The 17,198-nt window shown below is 41.7% G+C and overlaps 1 protein-coding gene across 2 annotated transcripts in view; it reads right to left on the bottom strand.

Moving 5' to 3' along the window:
• NCOA7 (nuclear receptor coactivator 7) overlaps positions 1–17,198 on the bottom strand; it is a 79,687-nt gene that overhangs the window by 43,699 nt on the left and 18,790 nt on the right. For both annotated transcript variants that reach the window (XM_068984847.1, XM_068984846.1), the window contains exons 2-6: positions 13,079–13,158; positions 8,892–8,999; positions 4,501–4,614; positions 3,834–3,959; positions 1,706–1,890 (exon numbers count right to left, since the gene is read on the bottom strand). In XM_068984847.1, the coding sequence (XP_068840948.1) occupies positions 1,706–1,890; positions 3,834–3,959; positions 4,501–4,614; positions 8,892–8,999; positions 13,079–13,117 (572 nt within the window). In that variant the 5' untranslated portion in view covers positions 13,118–13,158. The remainder of the gene's footprint in view (positions 1–1,705; positions 1,891–3,833; positions 3,960–4,500; positions 4,615–8,891; positions 9,000–13,078; positions 13,159–17,198) is intronic.

Below are 17,198 nucleotides of genomic sequence, written 5' to 3' on the forward strand. Positions count from 1 at the left end.
ACTAAAAGAACACTTAACATCCTACTCTGAAGATATGCAATAGAATTGCTCCATTAGAAGCCATCCCTGGGTAGGAAATGCCCCTAACTGCCTGGCCATCCACTTCCAAACTTAACTGTTTCTTTACCTGTTCTTGTCTTCTTTCCCCTCATCACCATGTTCATTCTTTCTTTTCAAAACTAACTCTTCACTTCCTTTGCTCTTCCTCATCTAAAGATTCCGAGATGGCTGGACACTCCCTCACAGGGTTCTCATGGAACGCTGTGTTCACATCTATGTCTACAGTGCTGTTCAGGGACCACTCTTGTCTGCCTGCTGTACCCAGCAGATGGCGAGACAGTGGCTGTGACCCACTCGTCAACAAATCCCAGCCACACAAGAGGCATACACTAAGATGTATTAGAACCCTCAATCTGCACAAATAGAAGATTCCCACAGAATAATGAGGAGTTTCAGATATGCACAGAAGGTTCAAATAAACAGCCTATACATATTAGGCACCAGGCTATTGTCTAAGAGTTTTGGTATATCAGCCCTTTTAGTTCTTGTAACAGCTCTTCAGGCTAAAAAATACTATTAATTCCATTTTACAGATGAGAAAACTGAGGCTCAAGATTGAGTTACTCAGGAAGGTCGTGGAGCCACAGAGTGGCAGAAAACCCAGGCACTGTCATGCAAAACTGCCTGGGGTGCTGTACTGCCTCCTAAAGCCTCCCACTTGGACACTTCCACCAGGACTCAGTGAGACCCCAGTGGCCATGCTTCCACGGTCCCTGCAGCGGCTAGGCCACTGCAGGGTCTAGCGGATCCGATGCTAAGGACCGCACAAGTCCAGCGGAGCCAGCTGGCAGAAACCCCTAGGGACTCTGTTTCTGGGTTAGTTCCCTAGTTTCCTTTCATGCTTTTTATGAGTGCAAGGGGCTGGTTTCCCTTTCTGCTGTTGGACCCACTGCTCTGTCTCTTGCTGCCTATCACTGAGAGCTTCTAAAGGTGTTTATACTGCTAGCACATACACAGTACACAGAATTAGGCACACTGACAAAATGACAAAGAATCAGATTAGCTCTACACGAGAATCGATTCTCTGAGTTTTCTTAAGCTGTTCCTTCAGGGGGACCTTCTTTTTTTCCAATCAAAAAACTCAGTTTTAGAAGACAAAAGTAATCAGAACTAAAGCAATATCCACCTACACTTCAGAGACAAAATAAACTGCTATTACTCTCTTTCACACCACTTAAGGCAGTCTGGCTACAAGGCATTGCCTCTGCACCGTCCACTCAAATCTCTCTCCACAAAGGACTAAGGAAAGACGCAAGCTGAAGAAGAATAAAACTCTGCTCACAATGAAACCGAATAGAAAATCCTGATTCACTCTTCATAATCAGACAAATTCTTTCAGAGAAACTTCACTTATTCTTTCATAAATTAAGAACATGCATTCAGGAAACTAAGCCAAAAAACAGCATTTTTACATGCTGGGTTTTTTTTTTTTTTTTTTTAATTTTCTCATCTGTGAATGTTCTACTCTTCCTTATTATTGACTTTATCATTTCCATTTTCTCTTTTTTAAAAATTTAGTACACAAATATTCTACCTTCAAACTCACCTCTACACAGTCTCTCACTCCCACCAATGCCCTCAGTTTTTAACTGCATTTAATTCTCCCAATACTCCCTTGGCTGGTAAACAAAGAAAGGTGTCTTACGATGGCAAGGCATCTTTGATCTTCATGTGGGAGATATCATTGTAGAGGGCGATGGAAACGACCTCTTCCATGGGGCAGATGAGGCCGTATTCCTCACACCCATTTTCAATGACCAAGGGATCGGACTTGTGAGGGTCAAACATGATGTTGTTAGGAGTGACAATCATGACGCCTCCGACTACACCCTGAGGAGAAAGACAGAACAGAGTCGCTACAGGCGAGATGCAGCCAGCATAGTAGCTTTAGTGAACTCATGTTGCCATCCCACCGATTTCGTGAACCCTGGTATCTTACAGGACAATTGCAGCCCTTCTACTGGAAAAACAGGCTGAAGAAATTGTATCATTGGGTGCGGAGTGCTGAGTCAGAGAAACAGACACGCCTCGCTGTGGCCATCAGCTGAGCCTGGTTTGAGCATGGCTGCTCAACAGTACAGGGATCTTGGGTTTCACATGTATGTCTCAGATCCCCAGTTCCCTGTTGGTAAAATGAGAAGGGCTGTCCCAGGTGGTTTCCTGATTGAGAACTGCGGACTTTACAATTCACTCAGCAGGTATTCACATGCCAAGCAAGTGCATGGTACTGTGCTCTGGAGGGAGCTGTCTCAGTCTCGGTGTCAAAGAACACCCCTAGCATTTTGATCTAAGATGCTCAGAAAGCCCCCATTCAGCAAATAGGAATATGAAATTTTTACAAACAGAAGTGAATATATTCAAACTATGGAAACTGAAAGCAAAGAACAGTTGGGAATTCCCTGGCGTTCCAGTGGTTAGGACCTAGTACTTTCACTGCTGAGGGCCTGGGTTCAACTCATGCTTGGGGAACTAAGATCCCACAAGCTATGTGGTGTGGCCTAAAAGAAAAAAAAAGAAAGCAAAAAAACAGTACCATGGTAGGAACTTGTCTGAAACTTTGTCGGTTTACATGATAGACCATGTTGACCATGGGGATATTGTCTACCAGGCACAGTAGGATACAAACAACTCCCTTTAGGTAAATTATTTATTTTGATACTCTTAATGAGTTTAGTGATCACCTTAGCAAAAAGTTTTGCCTTTCAGACATTACTTATTCTTGGTTGCTAAAGTTTTTCCTACCATTAGAACCTAGCATTCCTATGAGCACAGGAATTCGCTTTATATCAACATTACCCCTTCTTCAGAGGCTCACTAAAAGTCAGGTTTGTTTTTTATACAGAACACCAACAAGCAAAAAACTAAAAAAATTATATAACAGACATTTTCATACCAGCATCTCTTAGTGGCAAACAAGTTGATAACTTAGCATTTTCCAAGTTAAGTGCTAAGCTCCTTAAATGAATCATATTTTTTTGTTTTTAATTATTTTTAAAAATGTTTCATTTTGCACTGGGGTATAACCAATCAACAAACAATGTTGTGATAGTTTCAGGTGAACAGCAAAGGGACTCAGCCATACACATGCGTGTATTCATTCTCCCCCAAACCTCCCATCCAGGCTGCCACATAACATTGAACTCTAGAGTTTCATGTGCTACACAGTATGTCCCTGTCGGTTATCATGAATTAGCTTTTAGTTAGCACACCCTATTAATTAAATTGTATTATTATTCTTACTTCATATGAGGAAAATGGAAGCTTAGGAAATGTAAATATTTTGCCATGGTCTCAGAGCTCGTGGCGAAGAGCTGTAATTTAAGTTCAGTGACTCTGACTCTGGCATTTGCTGTTAAAACACATTCTATACTGTCTCCCTAAAACTTTATGGGCTAAGAACTGAAATATAAGTGATAAACCCAAGATCACAGAGAATCACATGCTCACTCAATGGTTCAGTTCAGTTCAGTTCGGTTCAGTCACTCAGTCATGTCCGACTCTTTGCAACCCCATGAATCGCAGCACACCAGGCCTCCCTGTCCATCACCAACTCCCGGAGTTCACTCAGACTCACATCCATCAATGGTTACTATTCCCTTAATAAGTAAAATGCCAGGCATCCAAGAGGAAAAAACAAATGCACAGTTTTGAAATCTTGCAGCTGAAACTTCGGGTAAGATATTTTTAAGTAGTCTGCCTTTGGTAATTTGGAACTGGTTTCGTTTTCCACAGATTCTAAGGGGAAAAAAAAATCAAACTGCATAGTCATATACCTTTCCATCAGTGAAGTACCGGCAATTCATTTTCAAAAATTTTACCACTCCTGGCTCATCCTCTTCCGAAGTGGATGATAAGACTCTCTCGATGGGTTTTAAGGCCTTTCTTGCTAAGTCAGCATCCTTCAGAAAGCAAAAATTTCCACAAATAGAAAACACTTAAAAAAATATTATTTGTATGAATTTAGTTATCTAAGTTTCCTATAAGTAACCTGTTTTTATTAAACGTGACTATTTATAAAAGGCAAATGTCTTCCATCCTTCAAAAATAATCACCCAAGTCAAACTAAGATTTTTAAGGCATATATGTATGAACCTATAAAAATGCCCCATCACGGCTTTAGAAAATACCTTAAATGAAAGAATTCATATTGAACTCATTCAAATTCTGTAGTAAAAGGAGTAAAAGTGGTACAAATAAACTACTGGCCTCACTGAGAGTTTAACTTCTACATAAACAAGACATGCATTTCTGCCTTTGAGACCTTAAATGTGAACCAGTTTCTTCTCTCAACTGATGACAAATTATTTTAACCCCACCTCTTCAGTGAGGGAGGAGAGTTTCAGATGAACTCTTGAGAAAAATAACATGAGTTATTTTCTATAATTACTCAAAAACCAGTGCCGATAAATATGTGCTTCAGTGCAAGAGTGAAATACATACAGGCAGTTTATCGTATTCTGCATCTGATGATGAAGGAGAGACAGTAGCACCAGGGCTGGATGATGATAACCTTAAGGTACTCGAGGGAAAGTTGGCATCGGGCACAAAAAGAACCTGAGAATGGGAAAGAAAGGCTAGGTGAGTCCCAAGAACCAGGGCAGCGTTCAGAGCAGTTTCTCTCCACACAGTATCACGCTGGGTGTGGGACGAAGACCTCATTGGCTTGCGCTGAACTTCTGACTTACTCGGGGTCTCCCAGACTAATCTATGCAATAGTATTCAGAGAGAGGAATGTGTGCAGTGCAAAGGGTGTTGAATATACTGCAGGCGCTCAGAGGAGAGAGAAAGGTGGAGGAATACTCTGCATAGGCTATGTGAAGCAGGTGGGTCCAAGTGAAGCCGTGGGCAGCAGGATTTGGACAGGGAGGGAAGAGCCTTCCAGGGCAGGGTACGATAGTACAAGGGGATAGAGGCGAGAGTAGCATGGCGTACTTCTATACGCAGCACCCGCGTCACGAAGAAACAGGACGCATCCAGGCTTCCTGACTCCAAGCAGGCCCTGAGTGCTAATGCATTAAGGTCCTTATATGAAAAAGCTGTACACGGCAGCATCAATCATCTCAGCACCTGCTCTTCCATCACTGTTTGGGATATCTTAAAATCCCCTAACTTGGTGGTGCTCGTGGTAAAGAATCCACCTGTCAATGCAGGAGACACAAAAGACACAGGTTCGATCCTTGGGTCAGGAAGATCCCCTGGAGGAGGAAATGGCATCCCACTCCGGTATTCCTGCCTGGAGAATTCCATGGACAGAGGAGCCTGGCAGGCCACAGTCGATGGAGCCACAAAGAATCAGACACAACTGAGTGAATGAGCCCATACTGCACTAAACTGCTTTCTTCTGCAAGATATTCTGGTTCCCGAAATGCTATTATGATTCTGTTATTCAACACTCTTTTAACAATACAAGCTACATTCTGGTATTATATCAAATACTATTTTAAAATGACCTCTAATGTTATAAAATATGTGAAAGTGAAAGTGTTAGTCACTCAGTCATGTCCAGCTGTTTGCAACCCCATGGTCTGTCCATGGGATTCTCCAGGCAAGAATACTGGAGTGGGTTGCCATTCCCTTCTCCAGGGGATTTTCCTAACCCAGGGATTGAATCGGGGTCTCCCGCATTGCAGGCAGATTCTTTACCATCTGAGCCACCATAATTCACAGCTAATCATGTAACAACTGTTCAATATTGTTACTGAACACTTTGCCCCGTCTTCTAGTTGTATCTCTATTTTATTTACTTATTTATTTTTCAGTTATGTTTTATTCAGTGGGAATTTTTAGGACTTAAACGCAGGAGACAGCATCTCAAGTAACCCTGAGAGAACTGCTCTGAGGAGGCAAGGGGAGGAGCCAGGTTATACAGGGGTTTTACAACAAAGGGCAGGTAGTTTGAACATCAATAGATTATTGCTAAAGAAAACCAGATGTCCCAAATTAAGGAATTTAGCACTTTTCTTGTTTGGGAAGATGCAAGAGTCTGGGCTCATTCAAATCATTCTTTTGCATATCTCTATTTTAACATTGTCGTTCAGTAGCCCAGTCGTGTCCAACTCTTTGGAACCCCATGGACTGCAGCACGCCAGAACTCCCTGTCCCCTCACGATCTTCTGAAGCTTGTCCAAGTTCATGTCCACTGCATCAGTGATGCCATCCAGCCATCTCACCTCTGACGCCCTCTTCTCCTTCTGCACTCAATCTTTTTCAGCATCAGGGACTTTTCCAATGAGTTGGCTGTTCACATCAGACTGGAGCTTCAGCATCAGTCCTTCCAACAAGTATTCAGAGTTGATTTCCCTTAAGGTTGACTGGTTTGATCTCTTTGCTGCCCAAAGGACTCTCAGGAGTCTTCATCAGCATCACAACTTAAAGGCATCAACTCTTTGGCTTCTGCCTTCTTTATGGTCCAGCTCTTACAACCATATGTGACCACAGGGAAGACCATAGCTTTGACTATACGAATCTTTGTTGGCAGAGTAATGTCTCTGCTTTTCAACACACGGTCTAGGTTTGTCATAGACAAATTTTAACTTTAGTTCTTTTAAATCTCTCTTCAGTCCAGAAAAAAAGTGAGCCAAGAACAAAACACACCTTAAGATAAGGTGGAAAAATCATCGTCAAGGAGAAATAAGATGAGGACTGATAATACTGAAAATATGAGCTCCCAAATTACCAAACGTTCATTAAGAAGTGGGCCATTAGATTTGGTCTAAGTTTCCAAATAACCAATGGAAAGATATAGACATCATGAATCAACAGAATTCACTGTCCATAAAATAAAAACAAACCAGTTTCTTACTAGTACAAGTAGTCTCCCACAAAGCCTCATTTGAAAAAAGCAGTGTCTCACAGTGAACTCTTTGTCCTAATGACACATGACAGTAAATGAAATAACCAGTTTTGAAGGACTGTTCTTTGTAACAAGGTCAAAATGGGTCAGTGGCAAATGTCAAAAGGTTAGAGTTTCATGAAAGTAATTAATTTTAAGAAGGCTAAAATGGTCTTAGTATACAGCTCTTATGTATTGTATGTTTCTGGGCTAGGACCGAAACAGATTTCTTCCAAACAGATGTCAATTCTCCATTAATATTTTCTTTTTGCACCTGAACTCTTGACAAGTGTTAGGCAACATAGGTTGAGATTCTATTGCCTGACATTCTAAATGTCAAATCAAAGAGATAATTCCTATGCTTAAATAGCCCATTGTACTGTGTAAATAGAAGTGAGTGTTAACATGGAGAAGCCCAGTCACTACACATCTTCCTTCAACGTGGAAGTGAGTCTGGATCATTCTTCTTAATTCCTCATCTTTGCCAGAAAAATCATGAGCACAGCCAGATCTTGGGACATAACTGTTTAGCTATATGAGGGCTACACAGCACAGTAAAGGCAAGAAGGACCATCTGAGTAAATGTAGCCCAACCCCTCATTTCAGAGATGAAACCAAGGTCAAAAAGGAAGTGACTTGCCCAAGTTTAATAGTTATTAAAGGATCAAAGGAAATGAAGCTTTGGGGCACCTATTTTTGTATTATTATCCTTAAGGAGGCATATTAAAATGGTTAGATGAGATGGTTAGATAGAATCACCAACTCAATGGACATGAATTTGAGCAAACTCCAGGAGATAGTGGAGGACAGAGGAGCCTAGTGTGCTACAGTCCATGGGGTCACAGAGCTGGACATGATTGAGCAACTGAATAACAACAACAGGGCATATTAAGACAGTTCCTATATCTCCTGTTAGTACTGGACCTGAATCCAGTACCAATAAACTATTTTGTTCATGGACTTAGTAAAAGAATAAAGAATCACCCTAAATTATCTTAGTAAGTTCCAGTGGCTACAGCTTGAATCAGTAAAGATATGCCTAGGTTCTCTGCCATGGGTCAGTTAACAGATTATTCAGCAATATCCCAGACTATACGAAACCCAATAAAAATGACTATAATCTATTAATTTCACAGAGATAAAAATGTATTAATTTTTAAAATTTTAATTCATATTTTCCCTCAACTACCTGATACTGGCAGTATACTAATTTCTCTCATTTATGACAAGGACATAAATACCAAAAGCATGATAGTACAAACTGGCCAATTTATAGCCTGGTGGCTTCATTTGCTGCCCTTGAAATAAATGCAAAGAATACTACCATTGCCTGAGTGAAGTTATTCTTAGAAGTAGCAGCATCCACCGTGAAAGAACTCAATGTCACTAGAATTTATTTATTCGTAAACTTTTTGATGGCTACCATTCTGACCAGTGTGAAGTAATACATCATTGTAGTTTTATTTGCATTTCTTTACCAATTAGCAATGATGAGCGTCTTTTCATGTGTCTGTGGCCCTTTCTTAAAGATCCTGCTGAATGTCTCCACCTTGGGCCAGATTGATTACTTCTGTCATGGAATCACATGAAGGACAAAATGACAAAAATTTTGCCTAATTTAAAATAAAACGATGGCCATAATATACCCCATAAGTGGACTAAACTGAAACTTACAATTCTAAATTAAACATTTGAAGAATATCTGTATAATTCTACAGGGAAAAAAGTTACATTAATTTAACTTTTCTTGATGGAAACATCTATTAACACAAAGGATAGTTAAATCAACTGTGATAATCATTTGCAAAGCATTTATCTCTGAACAGTTCATAAGCATCAGGATGCTTTCAGAAGTCTTGGATCTAAGAGACTGAACCAAGACACAATAACGGCAATGACAGTCCTGAGACACTAAGAACAAGTCATTAAAAATGGCAGCGAAAATACATTTCTAAAAGGAAAATGTTTCTAAAGGAAAATTCAATAAGAAAATCATTACCTGGCCTGGAACAATAGTATGCGTGAAAAGCTTATTCAGTTCCACTAATTTATTGGGAGTGATGTTAAATTTCAGTGCTATGGAGTTTAGGGTGTCCTGGCTTCCAGCCTAGAATAATCAAAGAAACAAGATTCAATACACAAAGCAAAAGACAGACAAAATCTTTCTCCTGATAGTCACATTAATCTGTTTGATATGAGTCCATAAAAAAGTAACACATACATCCAAATGTATTATGAAAAAAGCAAATACATTCTCAATTCTTAACAAAAAAGTCTTAAAAAAGTCTTGCTCCCTTATTTGCAAATTTCACTGTCCGCTAATAGATTTCTAAACTTACTCTGGCACAACTTAGGTGTGTAGAGTAGAGAGTCTATGAGGTATGATATAAAGCTAAGAAGCAAAGAAATATTACACATAACACTACTCATAGGGGAAATGGAGCTAGTTTCTCTCTCTGCATTTTCTGTCTGTTTGCCTGTCTCTTTACTGTACTTTAGGCTCCTGGATTATGGCCTGTTAAAGACCATTTCCCCACAGTGCCTGACACATATAAGGCATTTAAATATTTGATGAATGAATACAGTGAAAGGCATGGAAATCTAAAAGGATGCAGATTAGCTACCAAAAATTGTTCACTGACATTAACATGACAGTTCCTCACAATCAACCAGTGCTGTTCTTTAAATCTATAAAATTTGTGATATGTCTCAGCTGTTCATGTCTCTGTCCTTCTCCAATAGAGGGGAATAGGAATAAAAAGGCAATGGCAACCCACTCCAGTACTCTCGCCTGGAAAATCCCATGGATGGAGGAGCCTGGTGGGCTGCAGTCCATGGGGTCGCTAAGAGTCGGACACGACTGAGCGACTTCACTTTCACTTTTCACTTTCATGCATTGGAGAAGGAACTGGCAACCCACTCCAGCGTTCTTGCCTGGAGAATCCCAGGGACGGGGGAGCCTGGTGGGCTGCCGTCTATGGGGTCGCACAGAGTCGGACACGACTGAAGTGACTTAGCAGCTGCAGCAGCAGGAATAAAAAGGGCTGTAACAAGATGTGAAACTGGACTTCCCTGGTGGCTCAATGGTAAAGAACCCACCTGCCAATGTAGGAGACACAGGTTTGATCCCTGATCTGGGAAGACCCCTCATTCTGTGGAGCAACTCAGCCCTCGTGCCACAGTGGAGCCAGTGACCTAGAGTTTGGGAGTCGCAACTACGGAACCCGCGCGCTGCAATTACTGGAAGCCAGGCGCCCCAGAGCCCGTGTTTCACAACAAGAGGAGCCGCTGCGGGGAGAAGCCCCAGGCACCGCCAACTAGAGAATAGCCCTCCGCCTGCCGCAACTAGAGAAAGCCCCCTTGACAACGAAGACCCAGCACAGGCATGAATAAATAAAACTATTTAAAAGAAAAGGCGTGAAAGCTCAGAGGAAAAGCTCCACCCAAAAAGAAGTCTGCCTCCTCTGGTCAGGTCAGTATCCGAGGACAGACTCCCTGTCCAGGGTCACCGGATGGAACTTGTTAGCAGGAGGCCCCTCTGGCAACTATCACTGAGATGCTCCCAACTACCGCCCTGGGTCAGCCCTGGGGGTTACTCTGTAAGCACAATGGGCTCCACCAGGCGAGCCTTGAAAGACAGGCGGAGATTTGAGGTGGCTGAAGGAATCTGTAAGCAGGTGAAATGAGACTTACCACTTACCACTCACTGCCCTCAGGTATCAAAAGCCCACCGACTAGATGGACTTGCCCCAGTTCTATACCTGTCCCAGAACTATAACCAAGTTCATAGTTACAGATTAAACTAAAACTACCTCAAACATTTCTAGAACAAGATAGAAATACATACATTTCTTTTAAAGTTACTGAAAACGTAACAGATGCCTCTACCTTACCCTGAGCAAAACCATCAGTACTAAAGGTTAACAAAAAAGTTTAAAAAAATTTTTTTCAAGTAGTACATATTTACATAATATATTCAAACCCCTGGTTTCTCAAGGTTTAGAGTCAGTAGAAGACACAGATTGATAATACAGACAAGACTGAGTCAGACTGTTGGACCTGAATTCCAAATCTGCCACTTGCCAGCTGTGTGACCTTGAGTCACTTGCTTAACTTCTCTGTTCCTCAGCTTCTTCATCCAAATGGAGATACATATGACAAGTGATCAATGAACCGGCTTCACATTTTTACACAAAAACTTGAGGATACTATGTATAGGGGCTTCCGGGAAGGAGGAAAATTTTAACAATTTGCAGGTATTACACAAGGATAAAACGTATATACAGAGCCAACTTACAGAACCTGGGAGGGATGCTTATATCATTAAACGTTTGAAACTAAACAGAACGCTTGAACATCCACAGCACTGGAACAATGCAAGCAATTGTGTAAGTGGCTCTGGTCATGGTTCTCTAAACACAAAGTTATGGATAACCTTTTAATAATGAGAAGTACACAAAGTAACTGGCCAACTAATCTGCATAACATAAATCAATCAGGTGGAGAGATCCGCCATAATGACAACTGGTTCCACCTGAACTTAACTTTTCTCAAACCTTGAGTTAACCCATGCATTTTTCTTATAGAAATGTTTGTCTTAAGCTATGTTAATGTACGATGCATTTACCCCAGACTGTCTTCAAGTCAGTTCACCTAAAGGCTCAGAACTGACCTGACAACCTAGTATGTTATACACATACACTGGTCTCTTCATCTAGGTTGATGAAACTCTATATTTGTATGGGAATCTGCCTTTCTTCAAGATTCATGTCAATCGTTTTATGGCTCAGGATGACTCACCTGGTGCCAAGATTATCTCAAAATGCATTTTGTGGGTGAGGGGCCTGGTGCCATTCTCTGAGTTTTGAGACATTTCCTTCCTTTAATTAGCAGACTGCTAGTAGCTATGGGCTGCCATCTATGGGGTCGCACAGAGTCTGACACGACTGAAGCGACTTAGCAGCAGTAGCAGCAGCAGCAGCTGTATAACATCCAGCTAAAGACTAGCAGGGGGGCATTCCTTCTGCCTCCTGATGTCTATGTCAGAAGCTTTCTCTAGCTCCTTTATACTTTAGTAAAACTTAAAGTTTTATTAAACCTTGTCTCTGGCCCCGGATTGAATTCTTCTTCTCCGGAGGCCAAGAATCCTGGCATCTTTCCATGGTTCAGCAACCTTTCAAATGTGATGATACAGAAGCTTGGAGAAGATTCACCATTCTAGAAGAAATGCCAGGGAGGGACAGGCCTTGCTGCTTGCCTTATATAGAGAGCCAGGCATTGTACACAAATAATGAGCAGAAAATAAATACACATGAGGAAAACACGGGGGCAGGGGCAACAGTACTTAATTTCTTTCTAGAAATCAGAGATCACTCCTCAGCAATGCCAGTTCAAAGTAATGAAAACAGATCTATAACTGAGTGCCCACTTCGTGCCAGGCCTGGGAGAAGCATGCACAGCTGCTGCCCTCCAGAAACTCAAGGTGTGATGGGAGAGATGAGTACAAAATGGGGAGGTGCAGTCACAGACACACACACTGCATCATCCGTCTGCTGATCCAACCACATGGAGGTCTAATGCCTTGCAAGCATCAGAGCTAGAATGGCAACCAAAATGGGATCTGGTCTCTCCCCATGGGCACGTGAATTAAGGCACAAGACAGACATTGAAAGATAATAATTACGCTAGTGGATCAACACTGGTAAACTGATCGAAAAGAACACAACTCTATGAGACAGTAAAATGAAGGGATCTGCCCTAGACTTGCAGGATGGTCACAGAAAGGAAGAATGAACGTGGAGAGGGATAGGAAGATGGTGTTCAGGCTGAGGTTCTGGTCTGTAGAAATGTATGGATGATGGAGTCACTGCTCCTTGAAAACAGACCAAGCCTGAAGGTCTAAGTGGCTGTGTGGAGTAGACAACTGAATGTATGGTTTGGGAAGTCAGAAAGCATGTCTAAGAAGGAGACCTAAAATTACTCATCATTGGCATATCAAAGGTAATTCAAGTAATAGGTTTATTCGGGGAAAAGTTACAGAAAGGAGAAACGACTGAGGTCTTAAGAAGCTTTGCTATTTAATGGCTACATAAGAGGAAGGCAGCTAAGGGGCAGGATGTGTCAGGGAGAAACATTATGTACATCTAGCAGTATTAACAAGTGTTTGTACCACCTGTTTATACTTACAGTGTATTCCATAGTACCATGGGGCTTCTGAACCACCATCTTCTTCTCTTTTTTATCATGTGTTTTGTTTGGATTGTCATCTGAGGAATAAAATGATATAAGCGAATGATTTCATTTTCAGGAATTGAGGATAGGGTTATTTACAGTATATTAAAAACCCATTCTCAAAATGATTTTGAAAAAAATAAAAAAAACACGAAAAGAAAAATGGGCTGAAGGCACAAATAGACCAAACACATAAAAACATATTGGTCATCAATGTATACTTGAATAAATGATTAACGCTAACTGCAATTAAATAGTACAAATAACAATGAGGTTGTGCCTTATAGTTATCCAAGGATTTGTTTACGTGATAATGTATAATGATGAAGTTAACTAGCATGGTGATATAAGTGATATACAATGTAAATCAGTACAGCCCTTTTAGAAAGTGATTTGCCAATATGTAACAACAGCCATAAAAACGTCCATAACTCAGTAATTTTTCCCTTAGTTATCCTAAGGAAAAATTCAACACAAGGAAAATGCTATGCACAGCAAATGGTTACTGCAGTATCATTTATAACAGTGAAAACCTGGAAAGACCTCTGTGTTCAACGACACATTAATCTGGAACACAGATCGAGCTGCTTTTAAAGGTCAAAACCAGTCAACCTACTAGTTTGGCAGCTACGAATGATTCAACCTAGTTGCTATGACGAAATACCTCTTAATATAACCAACCTGGACACTGAAAACCAGAGAGACATATATCAATGGATATACATTTAAGTGACAAAAAGTACAAGATTGAACTAACTATGAAAAGCTGCTCTAACTTGTATGAGATCAGAAAAATGCAAATTAAGACGAGCTATCATTTTACAGCTATTAGCATGGTAAAAATCAGAAAGCTGGATAATTCTAGGGTTGGCAAAGATGCAAGCTGCTACAAGGAATGTAAACTGGTACAGCCATTCCAGCAAATTAATTATATACAGCCTGCTGCTGTTGTTTAGTTGTTAAGTCATGTCTGACTCTTCGTTACCCCACGGACTGGAGCCCGTCAGGTTCCTCTGTCCATGGGATTGTCCAGGCGAGAATACTGGAGTGGGTTGCCATTCCCTTCTCCAGGGGATCTTCCTGACCCAGATTCAAATCTACATCTCCAGCGCTGGCAGGTGGATTCATTATCACTGAGCCACCAGTGCGACTCAGCAAATTGACCCACAGATACATATCCTCTCCCAGGAGATATCAGAAAGTGAGTGACCTGCTGGAGGGAGCATAGAACAGAGTTATCTGTGGCAGTGAGGAGCAGGAGGGTAAGCAAAATATACCTAATTACTGCCTAGAATCCCAGAGCATAACACACCAGAAGCATACACCGAAACCTGTTTAGAGAGAAACAGAATGCTATGTACAGAGTAGTACCATTATGTATCCTAAAAACAGCTGCACAGAAAACCACACACATTTTTTAAAAATATACTTTTATTTACTTATTTGGCTGCACCTGGTCTTGTTTGTGACATGTGGGATCTAGGTCCCTGACCTGGGTCCCCAGCATTGGGAGCGTGGAGTCTTAGCCACTGGACCTCAGGGCAGTCCCTGTGGTTGAACAGTTTTATCAGCCTGTTCCTTGCCTATAGAATTTGGGGAGTTGATCGGTCTTATTTCATCTTCTTTCAGTTCTCTGTTTGCAGCATTTGAGGGGTCGATCAGTCTCATTTCATTTTATCTTCTTTCCGTTCCCCTCAGTCCAAGGTGGCAATGTTCCTGCTGGTATAACATTCAAGAACTTGGAGGGTCATTAGACAAAAGGCTCACTTACAGATCTTTCCGAGAAATTCCATTTCTATTTCTGACTGCTGCTGGGATGACTGAGGGACTCCACGAATTACAGCTCTGATCTCTTCAAAGAGGCTTCTGACAGCTAGACACATTTTTTTAAGGCTACACCCAAACAGAAGCCCACACAGACTGAACACAATAGAATGGAGTGGAGGGGGAGAGAAACAGGAGGGGGAGACGAGGACCTCTCCATCTGAGACCCGATAGCCCCCCACACCCGCACGCAAACCAACAGTATCATTTCAGCTACCTAACAAACACGGATGAGCTGGATGAGGATGGAAGGGAACACGGGAATGTGAAGATAGTTAACGTACATGGGATTTCTCTGCCTTTTAAGAAATTCCTTTATATTATTTAAAATTAAGAACCAAGATAAAAAAAAAATAGATTGCTATTAGAGTCCTTTTCTAGTCCTTTGTAGAACCAGAGACACTCTGAACATCTATTATAAGCTTATTCACTCAGTTGTGTCCGACTCTTTGTGACCTCATGGACTGTAGGCCGCCAGGCTCCTCTGTCCATGGAATTCTCCAGGCAAGAATACTGCAGTGGGTTGCCATGCCCTCCTCCAGGGGATCTTCCCAACCCAGCGATCAAATGTAGGTCTCCCGCTGCTGCTGCCGCGAAGTCACTTCAGTCGTGTCCGACTCTGTACGACCCCATAGACGGCAGCCCACCAGGCTCCCCCGTCCCTGGGATTCTCCAGGCAAGAACACTGGAGTGGGTTGCCATTTCCTTCTCCAATGCATGAAAGTGAAAAGTGGAAGTGAAGTTGCTCAGTTGTGCCCGACTCCTAGCACTGCAGGCATATTCTTTACTGTCTGAGCCACCAAGGAAGCCCCAAAATCTTCTAGATTATGTATATTTAAAAAAATGATTTCTCTTCCTTTAGGTGATCGATCACATCTAAATTATTTCAGGAAGATGAGACTCTACTGACTGTGGTCTTCAGATCTCCAGATTCTGTAGGAGGAGAATCTGGAGGTTCCATGCAGTCTAGTGAAAAATCAAGGATAGTATTTTAAAACTCTCATCATCTGCATGGTGTTCATTCCTTTTAATATCTTAGCTCCACTCTCTGCCCCACATTCCTGCCCTTTTCTTTGACACCATAAACAGCTATCCCTTTAGGTCCTCCTGGTTTCAGCACAGTCTCTTCATATCCTTCTGTAGGTGCTTCCTATTTCTAGAGCCTAATTTGCTGCTTCTTTCCATCCGTGGCAGCTTCAGCTCATGCCCTTCCACAGGCTGTACATAGTCATCTCTGGTCCCAATGGGGGTCCTGTTGTATGCCAGCAAATCATGAGAGTTTTCATATTATTCAGCTGCCAAAGAAAACCAGGTGCTGGCTGAGCTTTTCAGGATAAACTTGACTATGTACAACTGATTTAGTACAAAAATTACTTTGCTTCTGCACAGGTGGATAGGCCAGAAAAACTGCAAACATGGTAATAATATGTTTAGAAGGAAAAAAAATAACAACCTTTCCTCCAGAGCCTAGGATTTTGAAATATTTGAGGCGAGGACCATGATGTATCCCTCTTTGAATGTCGTGTGCCCTAGTGTGATACCCATTACACATGCTTGCATGAAATTTACCAATACAAATCAATGGGCCTGATGAGTTTGAATATGGGCAATGTTTTCACCGATAGAACATCACACCAGGAACATCATTGGAACCAAAGCCACAAACCAAACATTAGGTTTTACAGTTGACTGAATACAGAAAGCTGAGAAGTAACTGACACATTCTAAGGACCCAATCTGTCTTCATATGATTATAGCCCAAGGTAAGGATTCATCAGTTCAGTTCAGTCCCTCATTCGTGTCCGATTCTTTGTGATCTCATGGACTGCAGTACGCCTGGCCTCCCTGCCCATCACCAACTACAGGAGTTTATTCAAACTCATGTCCATTGAGTCGGTGATGCCATCCAACCATCTCATCCTCTGTCGTCCCTTTCTCCCACCTTCAATCTTTCCCAGCATCAGGGTCTTTTCAAATGAGTCAGTTCTTCGCATCAGGTGGCCTAAGTATTAGAGTTTCAGCTTCAGCATCAGCCCTTCCAATGAATATTCAGGACTGATCTCCTTTAGGACAGACTAGTTGTGTCTCTTTGCAGTCCAGGGGACTCTAAAGAGTCTTCTCCAGCCCCATGGTTCAAAAGCATCAATTCTTCAGCACTCAGCTTTCTTTATAGTCCAACTCTCACAGCCATACATGACCACTGGAAAAACTGTAGCTTTGACTACACAGACTTTTGTTGGCAAAATAATGG

Source organism: Capricornis sumatraensis, chromosome 13 (genome assembly GCF_032405125.1).
Source record: "Capricornis sumatraensis isolate serow.1 chromosome 13, serow.2, whole genome shotgun sequence".
NCBI lineage: Eukaryota > Metazoa > Chordata > Mammalia > Artiodactyla > Bovidae > Capricornis > Capricornis sumatraensis.